Source organism: Channa argus, chromosome 6, assembly GCF_033026475.1.
Source record: "Channa argus isolate prfri chromosome 6, Channa argus male v1.0, whole genome shotgun sequence".
Taxonomy (NCBI): domain Eukaryota; kingdom Metazoa; phylum Chordata; class Actinopteri; order Anabantiformes; family Channidae; genus Channa; species Channa argus.
This window is the reverse complement of record NC_090202.1, coordinates 21,269,341-21,284,798: the sequence shown is the minus strand read 5'-3', so window position 1 is coordinate 21,284,798 and position 15,458 is coordinate 21,269,341. Positions and strand designations below refer to the sequence as shown.

General features: G+C 39.5%; 2 protein-coding genes across 6 annotated transcripts in view; both read left to right on the top strand.

Moving 5' to 3' along the window:
- Positions 1-10,166, top strand: part of smtnl (smoothelin, like) — a 30,952-nt gene extending 20,786 nt beyond the window's left edge. For all 5 annotated transcript variants that reach the window (XM_067507717.1, XM_067507719.1, XM_067507718.1 and 2 more), the window contains 8 exons: positions 5,846-5,930; positions 6,096-6,356; positions 6,446-6,508; positions 6,583-6,646; positions 6,736-6,882; positions 6,962-7,085; positions 8,001-8,152; positions 9,504-10,166. In XM_067507717.1, the coding sequence (XP_067363818.1) occupies positions 5,846-5,930; positions 6,096-6,356; positions 6,446-6,508; positions 6,583-6,646; positions 6,736-6,882; positions 6,962-7,085; positions 8,001-8,152; positions 9,504-9,630 (1,023 nt within the window). In that variant the 3' untranslated portion in view covers positions 9,631-10,166. The remainder of the gene's footprint in view (positions 1-5,845; positions 5,931-6,095; positions 6,357-6,445; positions 6,509-6,582; positions 6,647-6,735; positions 6,883-6,961; positions 7,086-8,000; positions 8,153-9,503) is intronic.
- A 319-nt stretch (positions 10,167-10,485) lies between these two features.
- On the top strand, positions 10,486-15,081 carry sebox (SEBOX homeobox). The gene is made up of 3 exons (XM_067507723.1): positions 10,486-12,369; positions 13,028-13,233; positions 13,959-15,081. Exons 1-3 carry the CDS (start codon positions 12,273-12,275, stop codon positions 14,652-14,654), a joined length of 999 nt encoding a protein of 332 aa, XP_067363824.1. The 5' UTR covers positions 10,486-12,272; the 3' UTR covers positions 14,655-15,081.
- Positions 15,082-15,458: the final 377 nt, after the last annotated feature.

Below are 15,458 nucleotides of genomic sequence, written 5' to 3'. Positions count from 1 at the left end.
CTGAAGTTAATTTATCTGCCTGTCAGTCAGTCTGAGGGTGAAATTTAAAATGTCAACTCTTGAAAGGAAAGATAATGGAGTGCTGTCGATGCAGTCCATTATCTGAATACACTGAATACTCAGCAGATGTGTTTCCACAACAACGGAAACAGACAAATGTAACAGTACAACATTGAATAAATTTATATTTACATTCTAATTTAGTCATTTAGCCAACACTTTTATTCATACTGACTTACAAGTGTGGGGCAAAGCAAGCAAACAAATCTAAGTCAGGGTGAAAACATTAAAAGAACGCTGCTTTGAGAAGAAGAGATGCAAATGCCAGATAGGTAAGATAAGTACAAAAAGAATTAGGTTTCCTAATAATTCAGGATCATGGGAAATTGTTCTGTTTTCAGCCGTTTTTTGAATATTGCAGAGTTTGGTTACTCGTTTTTCTGTGGTGGCACCACTGAGTTTGATCGAGAAGAGAAGACAACCAAGAACTGAGCTCTGTGGTGCACCTGTGAAACACTTGAGGATATCTAAAAGTTCAATAATGACGAGAAAAAGCTATGTAAAAATAATCAGTAGTAAGAAAAGTATCATTTAAAGATATTCACAGCAGGATGCACTAAAATGCTTTGCTATAACCAATACTGGATTCTGCATCAACGTGAAATAAACAGTGGCCTCTTCTGTTTTAAAATTGTGACTGTAAACTTCTGGCTGCACAGTTTGTTTTCTATGTGTTTTATTGCAGCCCTCAGGGCCAAGAATAAACATGATTCAAGTCATGACATGGGCAGAATGGGTAGTCTATGTGTGTCTCTTGTGGGAACCATATCTGCTGGAGGATGAAAGTGTTCTTTCTTGTGCACTGTTTTCTGTGATACTGTGGACCAATCTACAGCAAAAAAAAGAAAATAGGCAACACCATCCTCAGATCTACAACCTTGAGAATAGTCTTACAGTGTGTGAGATTTGGGCCTGATAATGAGGTCTTTCCAGTTCAGGGTTTGTTTCCTGTTAAAAGATTTTTGGAGAAGTTTTTCTCTGGGTTGAGGGTCTAAGGACAGATGATGTTGTTGTACAGAATGTAAAGCCCACCAAGGCAACTTTGTGATTTTGGAATTGAGTTATGTAAATACTATTTGACTTGATTTGTTTTGGGGGTGATAAAACAATGTTGAATAGGTTTTTCAGCTGTTATAAAGGCCCCGTGTTTTACAAACAGAGCATTAGGGTTACATGTGCTGTTCCAAAAACTGACTATTGTGGCCAAGATGAAAGCCATGAAGTGCCTAAAATAGAAAGCATTCTTAGTAAATTTCATGTGAATTAAGTTAGAGACAGACTGATTGACGGACATCACCACCACCCTCCACTGTCTAACAACTGGCCTGCATCTCTCACTATAAACTGGGACTATAATACCTTTTTCAAAGTTACAACAGCATATTGTTACAGACCTCAAAAGCAACACAAAAGCATGAATTAACTCTTAAATTTTAAGATGTACCTCACGTTCAGTGAAACTGTGTTTACTAAGAAAACCTTTCCCTGTACAGTAGCTCTCACCTGCAATTAGGTGTTTATTTCTTCTCAGTTCAAAGGCTGTGCATATTTTCCAATCTCAACCCAAAGTGGTATTCCCTGCGATTCTTTCCAGCAGAGAAATTGCAGGCTACATCAGTGTATTTTGAAGCACAGGTGGTTTGAGTGTGTCTTTCTTCCTCTGAGAGGATTCCACCAGAGACTCCAGGGAGGAAATTACAGAGAAGGGGTCACTTACTGTTTCCTCAGATGACTGTGGCAAATTGATAGCTTTATACTAGCTGTGTGTTCACGTGAGCATGCGTGTTGTTTCACACGTGACATCTGCACATACAGTGCCACTGGTCACATTGTGTTAAATGCTTTTTCAATGATGCCAGAATAAAATGCAAGGTCACTGATTGTGACATTGATTTCCGATGCTTGACAGCAACGTGCAGAAGTTTTGTTTTTCATAATAATAATTTCATAATCTGTCCTATACTGAAATGCTGTCACCTAATTCAGCTATGTTATTGTGCCCCATACAAAAGCGTGGCTATAAAATCTTGCGTGCCTCAGGGGCCGTTTCATTGTGAGTGCAAGAGCTTTGCAAGTTAAATTAGTACTAAAGTTAGGTACCAATGATGGCGAGTGTACAGTATCTGTGTGCACTGACTGGAAGGCTGCCAGCTGGCTTCCATTGTACTAGTGTTGCAGTCTCCACCACTAAAAGTCCCTTAAAGCTCAAATGTTAGCCCAACAGAAAGACAGAGAGATGGTGACAGAAGCTGACAGTCACACTAGAATTTGTACTTTCTTTTTTGTAATTTCTGACTGTATGTCAATATTTGGTGTCAGCATCTCACAGTCCGACAAGAATAATCAGCAGAAACAAGGGTGAATGGAGATGGGGAAAATTGATATTTGTTGGACATTATGCAGTTTTACTGTTGCACAAATGATGTTTTAATTGTAAGCACATGACTCAAAGTTTAGTTAAACTTGCATGTGTGTCAGTTTATGACCAGCACAGCATCAACAACAGAGCTTTTACTTCCAGACCTTCAGACATTCCTCTGACTTACAAACATAAACCATTAACATAAAAAAAATAATAATTAAGCATTAAGACTTGTAAAGTGAACAGTCTGCTTCTGTCCACGGGTAAAAAAATCTACCCAGCAGCACTTCTCATATTTACTAAATGTGTCTGGCCTCCTATTAAAGAACGGGTGTGGCAGTGGTATTGATCTCCTTTTAGTCTGTAACACAGCAAGGCAGTGAACAGTGTGTCTCTAAAACTATTGATCTCCTCAAAACTATAAAGAGATAATTTCAAGTAAATGTAACTTCAAGACAAGGTGAAGCAGGTATCATTTCAGAGCTGCTTCCAAATAATTAGTATACTTAGTGAACATCTGAATTTCACTTGAAGGCCTGAATCCTAAAAATCATCTTAAATAATCAAGTGCAAGTGAAACAGATCCTGTATCACTTTATACGTATGTGCATTTGCATGTGGCTCTTACAGCAAAAGGATGGTGCAGGCTTGTTTAACCGAATGTGTGAAGAGCGTGGTGGGTGCATCATGTTCTAAGGTCCCTTGTTGTTACTGTGTCATGTTAAGTGTTGGGCTCCAGTGTGTTCTGCCAGTAAATATTGTAAGACCTCGAGATACCAGAGAGTTTACAGGAACCTCAGCAGCTCCACTATCATGTTTCCGTCTCTGTCCCACTGTGGACGTCTGTTGATCTGAGTACTGAAGCCAGAGAAGCTCAGACATTCTGTAATTTGTCTCCCTCCTCCTGCTGGATACCCAGCTGTTTTCTCCCTGTTTCTCTGATGCCATTTCCCATCATGTTACTCCCCTACACCTCCCTCAAATTTGTGTTTATAAAAATACCTTTGCCTTGTGTTTTCTGTGTGCAGTTGGAACTTTATAAAATGACAACACACTTGCCTTGTTTTAACACACGCACACACACACACACACATACACACACACGCACACACACACACACACACATACACACGCCCCAGGAACATTCCTATATGGTGAGCTCAGTCAAACACATCTACACATTCCCAAATGAGCACAGCATGCTATGAAAGAGCAAGAAAAGCATGTGTTCCTTATGTGTGTGTGTCAGAAATAATGGAGCATGTAAAGTTCATAATTTTAGGTTTCAGTTATGCCTGAGACATATCTTTTTACAGCAATAACGGTTGAGGTCTTTACTTAGTTTATTTTCAGTGAGGTCTGCATCAACTGGATTTAGGGTGTTGTTTTCTGGAAATGGGCCATTTTTTAACTTAATCAAATTAAAAATTATTCATTTTAAATTTACACTGGTTCTCACAATATTTAAATAAATGTAAATGTTGCGAGAACCAGTACTGGAATATAGGTTTGTTTGTTTTAGGATTAAAATGATGTGGACAGCACGATGGTGGAGTGGTTAACGCTGCCGCCTCACAGCTAGAAGGCTGCAGGTTTGTGACCCCGGCTGGCTTCAGCCTTTCTGTGTCCAGTTTGCATGTTCTCCCTAAGCTTGTGTGCTTGTGTGCCCCCCTGCAACCCCAAACAGGATGAGTGGTTATGGATGATCTAATGTCCACCTGCTGGTGTTACTATATTTATGTTTGTTTTGCACATTTCAATATACATGAATGTTGAACCTAATGCTTACATCCAAAGATTAAAAAAGTCTTTTTGCTACATTGCATTTGCCTTTAAGAGATGCCCCAAGTATCTATTGTGTCTCAACTCCTGGCTTTTTGAAAGCATTGTGAATGGGTTCAGGTTGTTCTTCTGCATAATCACACCCTCTGTTCATTTCACAGTTTCTGACCAGATGCTGTAGTTGTGCTTCCAAGTGTGCTGACGTTATCTAAACACAGACTTGATGCATCAGTGGTGAAAAAATGTTCTTGATGAAACACAGTGCAGAAATCAGAGCTGTCTATTTAATTCCTCTGCGACAGTCAAGTTTGAAACATAACCAGCTGTTCATTTCTTATTTGTTGCCAAAGAGCAGAAGATCTTCCTGTGTCACATTTCCTGAAAGCCTGTTTCGGGCTGTGTTAGGCCAGCACAGATACAGCGTGACATGTGGTTTGACGCTGACCTTTAGAAAACATGCGCAGCTTTCAGCGCTGCACTGTTGACCTGGGTTTTTTCATTCTGTGCCAAAGAGACTGACTATGTACACTTTAAGCTCCATTTATCACTCTGGCAGGGCCAAACGGAAAGTGACAGTTTGACCCACAACTTATTAGGGTCAGCAGCACCATGCGATCAAGAAGTTTGAGATGTAAGTATCTGCTTGTCTGCTACTGAATGGTCCAAATGGACAATTAGTATTGTTTTTATTTTGTTTATTTTTACACCTCTAGCTGGGCTTTTTCTTACTTATTGATCAGTAGTTTGTATTTGTTTAGTTTCTTGGTTTGGTAGAGGTTTTTTCATTTCTTTTCTACTTTTCCACGTGGAGAGCAGCTGTAACAAGGCAACACAATTTTCCTATGGGATCAATAAAGTTGTTTGAATCTTGAATCTTGAATTTAAGGGTGGAGATTCACTGGCTCCACATGACTGATTGTGATTGTTGAGAGAAAAGAAGGCCTGTGCCGCAGGTTGGCACTGATCACAGACACGGGAAGTAGTGGGGGTCACACAAAGTACAAAGACAGTGAACTTCAGATGCTGATTGAATTTGCCATTATAACTTGGTCGCAGTCATTCTTGCAGTCATGCTGCAAAATGACTGCATAAATTTTGGCAGACAAAGGTCTTTTCACAGAAGAGGAGATAGACACAGAGCAGAAAACCTCTGGCGTATGTCACACCTACAGCGCTTCTCCATGCTTTAAATGTCTGACTTTGAATTTACTACATAAAATATGAAAATAAAAAACCTTATGTAAGTTCTGAAATGAATGAAATGGTCCAACAATGACTAAATAAGCAACAGACATCTGGAATTCTACAGAGGAACATGATGCTTTTTTCTCGAATCCAAACACAACAATTTAGTGAATGAACAGTTTAACAAGGAGATGAGACAAAAATAACTACTTTACTGCCTGTGGCAAATATTCAATTATTACACCTGATCAGTACCATAATGATACATTTACCAGATGCTCTAAATGTTGGTTTGTCAACACTCCAGCTTGTACCCTCAGTGGTGAAGGAAAAACTCCACAGGTCTCCTGCTGGTGTCCAGTGAAGGTCAAACAGGACTTCATGCTCCTTTAAAAGCAATAAAAGCTGCTTAACTGTGACTGTGTGTGTGTGTGTGTGTGTGTGTGTGTGTTTCAGAGTATCGAGCGAGAAGAGCCAATAGAAGTGGACCCTGCCCCAACACATACTGGGCTGGAAAATGGACACACTGCTGCTGCAACCGGTAAACACATTACAACTGTGTCACAGATGCAAAGTGATTTGAACCAAGCAGCTTTCGATTTGCTTACAGTCACAACAGCCTCAAATACAATGATTATATAGACATTTTGATTAGTGCAGTGAATTTCCATTAATGGCATTGAACAAAATCTTTCTGTCCACCTAGAACATTCGGTGTTGGTGCACGGAAAGATCTCTCCACCCAATGACTGCGCACATGAACACACAGCCCCCGTTGCCATGCGGATGCCCCACCTCCCCATCACTGCTACAACCAAGATGGCAGAAATCAAGGGCTCTCCCCCTGACTACCCCAGCAGCCCTTTTGGTTCTGGATCCTCCCCTGTCTCTGAGTCTTCACGTCCTGGTCAGTCAGACACTAGCACCAACCAGTCCCCAGAGAGCGAGGAGTTACCCATTCAACCAGGTAGCTGACTGCCTCATGTTATCGGTGCAGCATACATAGGCTGTTTATAGAATCTTTACTGTCAGGTTCTTTTTTCTTGTTGCGGTTAGTATCTTCTGTGAAGACGTGGAACCCTACACCTATCAGAGCCCTGGGATCCCCCTGCCTTCTAGGTGAGGCACACATATCCTTATCTGAGACTACAAAATTGTGGACATAATTTACACAGAATGTTTGTCTTTTGCAGAGAAGGCAAATTCAGCCCCTGTTAAGTCTGTGGCGTACTCAGGGCTGCAACATCAACATGACAGGTGAGGTAAAATGCTTGGCAAAGAGTCTTTAATGACAGGTCAAATATGCATTGTTCGTTTCCTAACCTCTCTCTGCTCCTGTCCTGCAGAGATGTTGATGTAAGCAGTGACAGTTCCCTTGGGCAGATAGGGGAGAGGAGACGGGAGCTACACAGATCCCAGACTCTGCCTCGTAACATCGGGGCTCAGGCTCGTCGATCCATTTTTGAGAGACTGGACTCTGAAGCAAGCAACAGGTAAATGCAGTTTTCTGCAATATTTTGGTTGTGTGGTCTACAACTTTCGTGACGATCTCTGCTGCCTCCTTTTTCACAGCCGTCCCAAAGCAGTGGACTCTAAACCCAAACTGAAGCGGTCTCAGAGTTTTGGGGTGTCCAGCGCCAGCAGTATCAAGCAGATCCTTCTCGAGTGGTGCCGTTCCAAGACTATTGGCTACCAGGTAAAACACATATTAGTATCCTGGAGATGTTGCTCTGGTTTGTCATTTATCGCCTTTCAATGCATGTGTAACTTTACCCAGGAGGTCTTCTTCCTATGTGTCAGACACCCACAGCAATGTAATGAAAACTGACCCTGTCTTTCATGTTTTCTTTTATTATCATATTGTGTCTTATTTTTTTATGACCATAGCCTAGTAGTTGATCAACAAGCAATAGTTAGTTACACCATGAAACTTCACAGAGACATTGGGAGCCATTTTTTTCCAGATAAAAGCCAAAATGTAAAATGAGTGTGTATGTGTATATGTTAGGGTCAAGGTGCAAGGTGAGGGAGCCCCCGTCATGGCTAAGCACAATCACACATTGCTGCACTCTGATACCCTCCTCTTCACCGCAGTCTTTGCCAGCTGCTCCCTGTGGCGCTGGTCATAGTCAAGCCAGGCAAAGCCAGCTGGGAGCAAACATTCACACACACACACACACACACACACCCACACACACACACACACACACACACACACACACACACACACACACACACACACACACACACACACACACACACACACGTGTGACAAAGAGAGAGAGATGTTCATTTGATGATTTGACATGCTGCATTTCATTCAAAGCAAACTCCAGACTAATAAAGACTGGCCTCAGAATGATTTCAGAAGCATGTGACAGACCAAACGCAGGAGAGGAAAGTCTGTTTTCTCCATCATTATTAGGAGCTAGACAGTGGATGGGAAGACGGCTTTATAAAGCAACCACAGGCTGCCAGTCAATTTTACAAGTCATGTTCTTTTACCGCCTTCCTGCTTTTCTCATGCACACGGGACTCAAGTGACACGTTCATTGTAACACACACTCGCCACATCTTCACCATCTGGTTTTTTGATTTTTTTTTTCTGTAGAACATTGACATCCAGAACTTCTCGTCCAGTTGGAGTGATGGAATGGCTTTCTGCGCTCTGGTCCATTCCTTCTTCCCCACTGAGTTTGACTACACCTCTCTGTCCCCTGACAACCGCAAACACAACTTTGAGCTGGCCTTTGGAACTGCAGAGTGAGTGACAGCAGCACTTTTTTTAGAACTGTTCCGATTTTTCTGACGCGGTACATATGATGCAGTTTAATATATTGCATATTTGTTTATTTGAATTCATCATGATGACTGATTTTGTTTAGGCAGTCATTTTAAAAGGTTATATATGAGATATGAATTTTTACTGCAGATAACATTAATGTGCATGGCATTTGTTTCTAAATGACTCAGATTTATCCAGATTGTTCCGTCTGATGACTTTTACATGAAAAGCCCCTTTGTGCACCACCACTCTTGTAACAGCTTCTTTATAGCAGATGTGTGGTTTTATTAAGACAGTTCCTTCTGAGAACTGTTGACTTTTGTTAGTCAGTCGAGGACCAACACAAGGAGGTTCTGAGACTTTGCAACAAGGGAACCCAAAATTTTAGACATGTAATAATTAAAGAACTGCCTGCTAAGACAGTGAACAAATTGTCAAGTTATTCCTTTAACTTTTCTTTCTCCCATTGATCATTAGCAGAAATGTTTTTCTCTCAGTTGGGAGTCAGTGAGGTTTACGGAAATTTGCTGAATTGGCCTTAAACAATTTATGGGATTTAACTACATAAACAATGAAAAGTCTTTACTTTATTGTGATTTATTGCTTTCTGATTTCAGAGAACACACACATTTTTATTCCTGCCTATCATGCCTATTTCACCATGCTTCCTTTTTATGTTTAATCAGAGGTTTGCATTCCTTTTGCCTGACTAAATGGCTTCATAGAGAATGACTTATTGCTTCCCCAGACACGTATTGCAGGCTGCTCACTGACATTATACAGGCCTATTGCTTGGACAAGCACATAATGTATATCAGGGCTTTAAAATGCCACTTCAGTTAAGAAAGTGTTATTTCACTGACAATACTGCTGCAGAATTAAGCTTATTTGAATGAAAAACAAAATTAACTTGGTCACTGAATTAGTCCTTGATATATAGCTTTAGTTTTGACCTCAGACATCACAGAGCAGAGATTTGTAGAAACCATCGATATGAATTATTACATGCAAAGAACAGATGTGTTTTTAAGCATTAGACAAATGTTAGATAATACGGTTGATACCGGCCATCAAGGGCCACCTTGATGTCAGTACCGACCCTGGATGAAATGTGAGGGTCGCGGCAGAGAGGGCATCCGGCATCAAAAAACTCAAATCAACTTGCAGAATACGTTCCGCTGTGGTGGGCATTTTAATACATTTCTAGGCAAGTGTGCATGTACTTTGTTTTAGTCTGTCATAAAAATTGTTGGTTGTATCAAGTTAGAATCATGCAGCAAAAAAAACCCTTCCTTTCCAACTTGTGTGTTTTTCTGTGTGTTTTTCCAGATTGAAGGCAGGCTGTGATAGGCTGATTGAAGTGGACGACATGATGATCATGGGCCGCAAACCAGACCCCATGTGTGTTTTCACCTATGTCCAGTCCCTCTACAACCACCTGCGCAAGTTTGAGTGAAGCTTAGACACTGCGGATCTTTTCTTTTGCACAATTGTTGTTTTAGATTCAACCTTTTTAAACCTCATCTCTACTGTGAGGCATTCAAGAGCAGGGGATTGTTCATTTACTGTATCGATCTTTGAGCTGAATGGAGGCCCAGAGCTGGCATTGAAACAGCTTGGCTAAGACAACACTTCCGCCTGGTGGTGGATTAGTGAACATATCTCCACATGATGCAGGAAACGCACACACAGCTCAAACACTGACTCATGGGGAGGACCAAGCTGGTAAAACTAGTGGAAGAGGATTAATTTACACACCAATTCAAAGCTGGTTTGTCAGTAGTTGTTCTCTCTCTCTCTCTGTGTCTGTGTGTGTGGTTGCAAGACTGAGCTAAAATCTAATGAGAGCCGTTATTTCTGTTGTACAAATCTAATATCACCATGTGTTTGAAAGTGTGTGTCCATATTAACCTTTAATATTTCACCAGTGTAGTCATACAGTGGAATTATACTTCACGATTGTCACTGAAAACTGTGCACATGTGTTTATGATGGGATGTCAGAATGTCTGACAGAATAATATACAAAAAAAATGATGAGATTTGTAAAATGTATTTGCTTCCACATATGTTGTGATATTGTTATTGAAATAATGTTGAGTTATAGATAAAAATCAATAAATAGTACTATTTGACACATAAATCTGGCCAATGTATTCTTTACCCGCTGTAACAGAGCTGCATATAATTATTGGAAAAACTGTAACATAAAAACAAAAAGTCTCCAAATTTCCTTCCAACTTCATTGACTGTGGACAAACAATAACTGGAAAATTTTTGTGGGGCAGCAGTGGCTCAGGTTTTAGAGTGCCCACCTACTCCCCGCTCCTCCTGACCACATGCCGAAGCCTCCCTTGGCAAGACACCGTGTAGTGCAAGTCCCAAGACAGGTAGAAATTGTGGAGGGTTGCATCAGGCACCACATCCGGTGTAAAAACTGTGCCACATCAACACCCTGAACTCACAGGATAAGCTGAAAGGACAAAAAGATTTTTTTTTCATTTCATTTTGGGAGGTAAATCTGTTTGTTACTCATCACATTTAAGGTGTCACATTTGGATCATTGGTTGCTGAGCTCACACTTCACTTTTTGAAACAGTAACAACAAACTTAACACAGACTCTTAAATTAATTAGACGGATTATGATTATGATGATTATGATTATGTTGTTAATATGCTGCTCGGTGTCTCCAGGGAACACTGAAACACACATTGACATGGATGTTATGGACAACCTTGACTTTATCCCAGCAGTGATCCCAACAGATCCTCTATTTAATACATTTGCTAACAACAAATTGAGTAAATGTCCTTTGTAAAATATTAGAAACAATGTGTGTCTCATTATGTCAATCACAGTGGTCACCAACGCAGTTTTTAAACATGTTTTAATCAAAACCTTGTGTCTTTTTTTCCTGTGTAGGGTTAAAGGAAACACCTGAAGGTAAACACAATGTTTGCCAACTAACAAGAGCATTTATGAGATTTTAAATGCTTAATTGCTTCATTAATGCAAATACATTATTGGGTAAAACTGTATGACCTGATTTATTTCTACTTTTACATTGTCTTATTTTCACGCCTCTAATGTTTAAATCGTTGAAATTTTTATTTTCAAGGATATTGAAACATGTTCAATGATTATGGATTATTTCTAAAGTTTAATTATACTGTCATTTTTGTGCAGTTTCTACTATGGTAGAAATGACTAGTTTCTTCTTCTTCATAAAACGGGAATAATTTAAAGAGTATTTAAGGAAATCTAGATACACTTTTGGCCTAGAAAGTAGCTTTCTAGGCCACCAAAGAGACACAGTTAAGCGTCTTTCAACATGTATTGCTATGTAAACATGTATCATTTCTTTGTATAAAAAATTTTAGGTCAATAATTAATAACTGTTCTCTCAAACAGCACAGAAATCTCTTTGGCTGCTCCATCCAATATCTCTTTCACCATCTGTCTGATCATTGGTAACTGTGACATACTATGACAAAAACAATAACTGAAGCTTTCTCTCTTGAAATTTTCTGAGAATGTCGTTTAAAACTCACCTAGCTGTGAAACTAACTTAAAAACAACTGTTTAGCAAAACTGTTTTTCTTCATTCAGTGTTGTGTCCAGCTCTGTCTGTGCCCATAACCAGTTCTGAGACGTACACAGCAAACATCTAGATAAGACAAATTTGGAAGTTCAGTGTGGCACAACATTTCTACTATAATTCTTTCTCCAATAAAAAAAATAAACCCACAAATTTCATCCAAGTTGAGAAACATTTTTACCATATTTCACTAAAATAAGGTGAATATCATAAAGACAACTAAACCTAAACCAAACTAAATGAAATGAATGGGAAATATCCGCCCTTTGAACCAGGCTGGCAGCTACAAAGATGTGGCATCTTTACACTGGATAAGGACTGATCGCTGATGAAAAAATAACCAAAAATAGACTAAAATTAAAAAATCTATGCAAAACTCTGAGTGACGGAATTAGAGTCTGAGATGAATTTAGAGGATGGGGGGTGTTGTCCATCTGATCTGGGTATAAGAAGCAGTGGCTCCTCCTCAGCTGTAGCAGTTGGTGTTTATCCCTGACTTATGGCTCTGTTCATGGACTCAGACTTTTCTTTACTCAGGCAGCAGAAGGACCTGGTGCAGCTGCAGACTTTATTTGGAGAACAGAATCATTATAAAGGTGAGCTAAATATAATGGAGGGTGATCACTGAAATAACTTTGGTCTCTTACTTTTAGTTCACTGCCTGTGATCAGCATCATTCAAGAACAATGTGAACTAATTGAAACACATCTAATTGAAACATATCTAAATCCAAAACTATTGTTACTGTCAGTATGTTCTGTAGTTTCTGTCAATATGACATTTGGAGCAGTTTCTCACAATCTGATTTTGATCTTCAACTAAAGGCCTACTTTAAAAACGTATCTTAAGGCTTTAAAAAATCATTCTACGCATAAAAGTCTCATATCCTCAATCCTTATGTTTTCTCTTTGATTTGGTTGTTCATCCATTTATGTAACTTCAATTATTATTTGTAAATATTAATATTATTTGCCTTAAAGAGGTTTTGTTTATTGAAAAAGTCACTTATTTGACATTTTAATCAACAAAAGAATTATGTTGCCAGCACAATGATGGTGCATATTAATTTAAAAACAAGTGCTTTAATATATATTGTGTATATAACATATATGAATAAGATAACAGGCTTACTATTTAATTTTAATTGTCTACAAAACCTTTACAAAATGTACAATTTGGAAACATTTTAAACATTAAAATAATAATAATAATGACACTTTAAATTAATTGTGACTGTTTCTTTGTTGTTTCAAGATGTTATGGGTGAGGGTGCTGTGTCCTCCCCAGAGTTGGACAGAGCTGCAGGCTTGATGGAGGGTCAGAGAAAAAGGAAGAGGACCATCTTCAGCCGACCCCAGCTGTCTGAGCTGGAGCAGGCCTTCGCAGTGACTCCATACCCGGACATCACCCTGAGGGAGCGGCTGGCGGCGCACACACACCTGCCAGAGAGCAAGATACAGGTCAGTCTGTTTAACTTCAAAGTCATTTGGACAATGTGTTGTGTCTCAAATGTTTTTTACATTTTTAACGGCTTTGAACATATTGAATTTTCTATCTTAATTTTTTGCCTTTTTCAAGTTTTAATGTGGGCTCAATATTATATAAAATATAAGTAAACAAGAAAAAACATATTTTTAATGGAGGCGTATCATCAAACTATCACATGAGAAAAATCTGCTGATTTTTTTGTAAGCTGTAATTAATGTGTTTTAATTTAATGTGACCTTAAATAATCACTTGTAGAGTTGGGTGCAAAAGTTTACATCCCCATATTTGCCAAATCAGTGTAAGGGGAAACAGACTAACCCTAAATCTAATAACAATGCATGTTCAACTGCTACAAATGTTTCTCCATTAACAGAAGTAAGGAAAAATGGTCAAGGAGTGTAGGAAAAAATTATAGTAAAATATGAAAAATTACATTGGTGCAAACATTTGCATCGACTTACAAAAATTAATTAAACATTTAACTTCTGATAAAGGAGCAGTTCCACTAGCTGAATGTGCATTACATCTTTTTGCCATTTCAAAACACGCGAATGCAAACTTTTGTGATGAACCCACAGAATTGTCTTTTCTTATCATTTCAGTGTATTCAGGTAGGGGGGGGGTCATGCACTGAAGATGTGGGTCAAGGTAAGGTGACGTATTCATTTTGCATCAAAAGCTTTACTATTTTCCACAGGTGTGGTTCCAAAACAGAAGAGCCAGAAGTATCAAGACTGGGAGACTCTCAAAGTCCACAAAGTCTGTCCATGGAGGTACGTGTAGAGGGTCCACAGAGCCCTCCCCTGGACTTATGACCTCTACTTTTCCCACACCATCCACCCTGGAAGACATATTCAGACAAGAGCAGAGTCACCACTATGAGGATGGTGCACAAAATTACTCAGACTGGATCCAAATCTACAGCAACTCTGCAACAACGCCGCCATCTTCCTCATCTCTCCACCAGCAGCCCACACTGGGCTTTTCTAAACTATCCGAGTCTCATATCTGGGAGGAGGAGCACTGGCAGCAGCACTTGGGACCAGCACTTCCCGGTTTTCTTCCCAGTTCGTTTGCCCAGTCCATTACCAGACAGCCTCACCACTCAGCCTCATCGTGTTCGTACCAGACCTTCAGGAACTTCAAGCACCAGAGCTTGGCTCCAGCTGGGGCTCCTCAGGCTGTGTATGGAGGCAGTCCTGGAGGTGGAGGTCACACCTCTGTGGACCAGGTAGTCCCTACTCACCCACAACCAGTGTACTGGGAGGTAACTCAGGGCCAAGGACATCGCCATCATCATCATCACCACCAAATGGGACCACAGACTTCTATGGGCTACATCTCAGACCTGATCTACAACGCTGCTATTGTCACCAACTTTGTGGACTTCTGATGATTCTGGATGTACAGAATGAGAAAAGGCTGAAACTGTGTTTCTGTCACACTTAATTGTATTTAGCTTTACAACTCTGTGTAAATCTGTTGTGTGTCTAACATCAAACACATGTTTAAATTATTGTAGACTTATATTTGTAGTACTTGTTTTGTTCAAGTGTTTTAAACTTTCAGTGATGTGTTGAATATTTTAGGGAATAAATTTACTGATTTCAACCCAATTCTGAGTTCAGTGTCTTCTGCTAAAAGTTGCTGAAACACATGCTTTACTTTTTATTTTTTCTAAAATACATCATTTTGTTAACCAATAATAATCTTCACTTTATATTTCTGATTGTGGAAACAGCAATTTGTAAACAAAAGAACTGAAATAAGAAATGGAAGATACATGTAGTCACATGTAGTCGTGTAAATACATATTTCTAATGCAAAGGCAGTGCTCGTGTGACATTTCTTCACCGCTGCACTACTACACGTCCATCAACTTCACTGCTGTGCTTCAGGTGTGATTTTAAGTCAGGTGTCATGATATTGGTAGAAAATCTGATTTTTGTGGTGTGTAGTGTCTTTCATTCATTCTCAGCTGAAAAATTGCATTTCTGGATGTCTGTTACTTTTAGCTAATACTTTTTTCTAGATTCCTTTTTCAGCTTTATTACTTATAGACATTTTTATGTACATTTTTAGAAATGCACAAGTAAAGAACAATTGTTGTTACGGATTATAGACATAGTTTTTTGAGTAAGTGTTTTCACGCTGGATGACTTTCCTGACGCAACCCTCCCAAATTTCTACTGGGGTT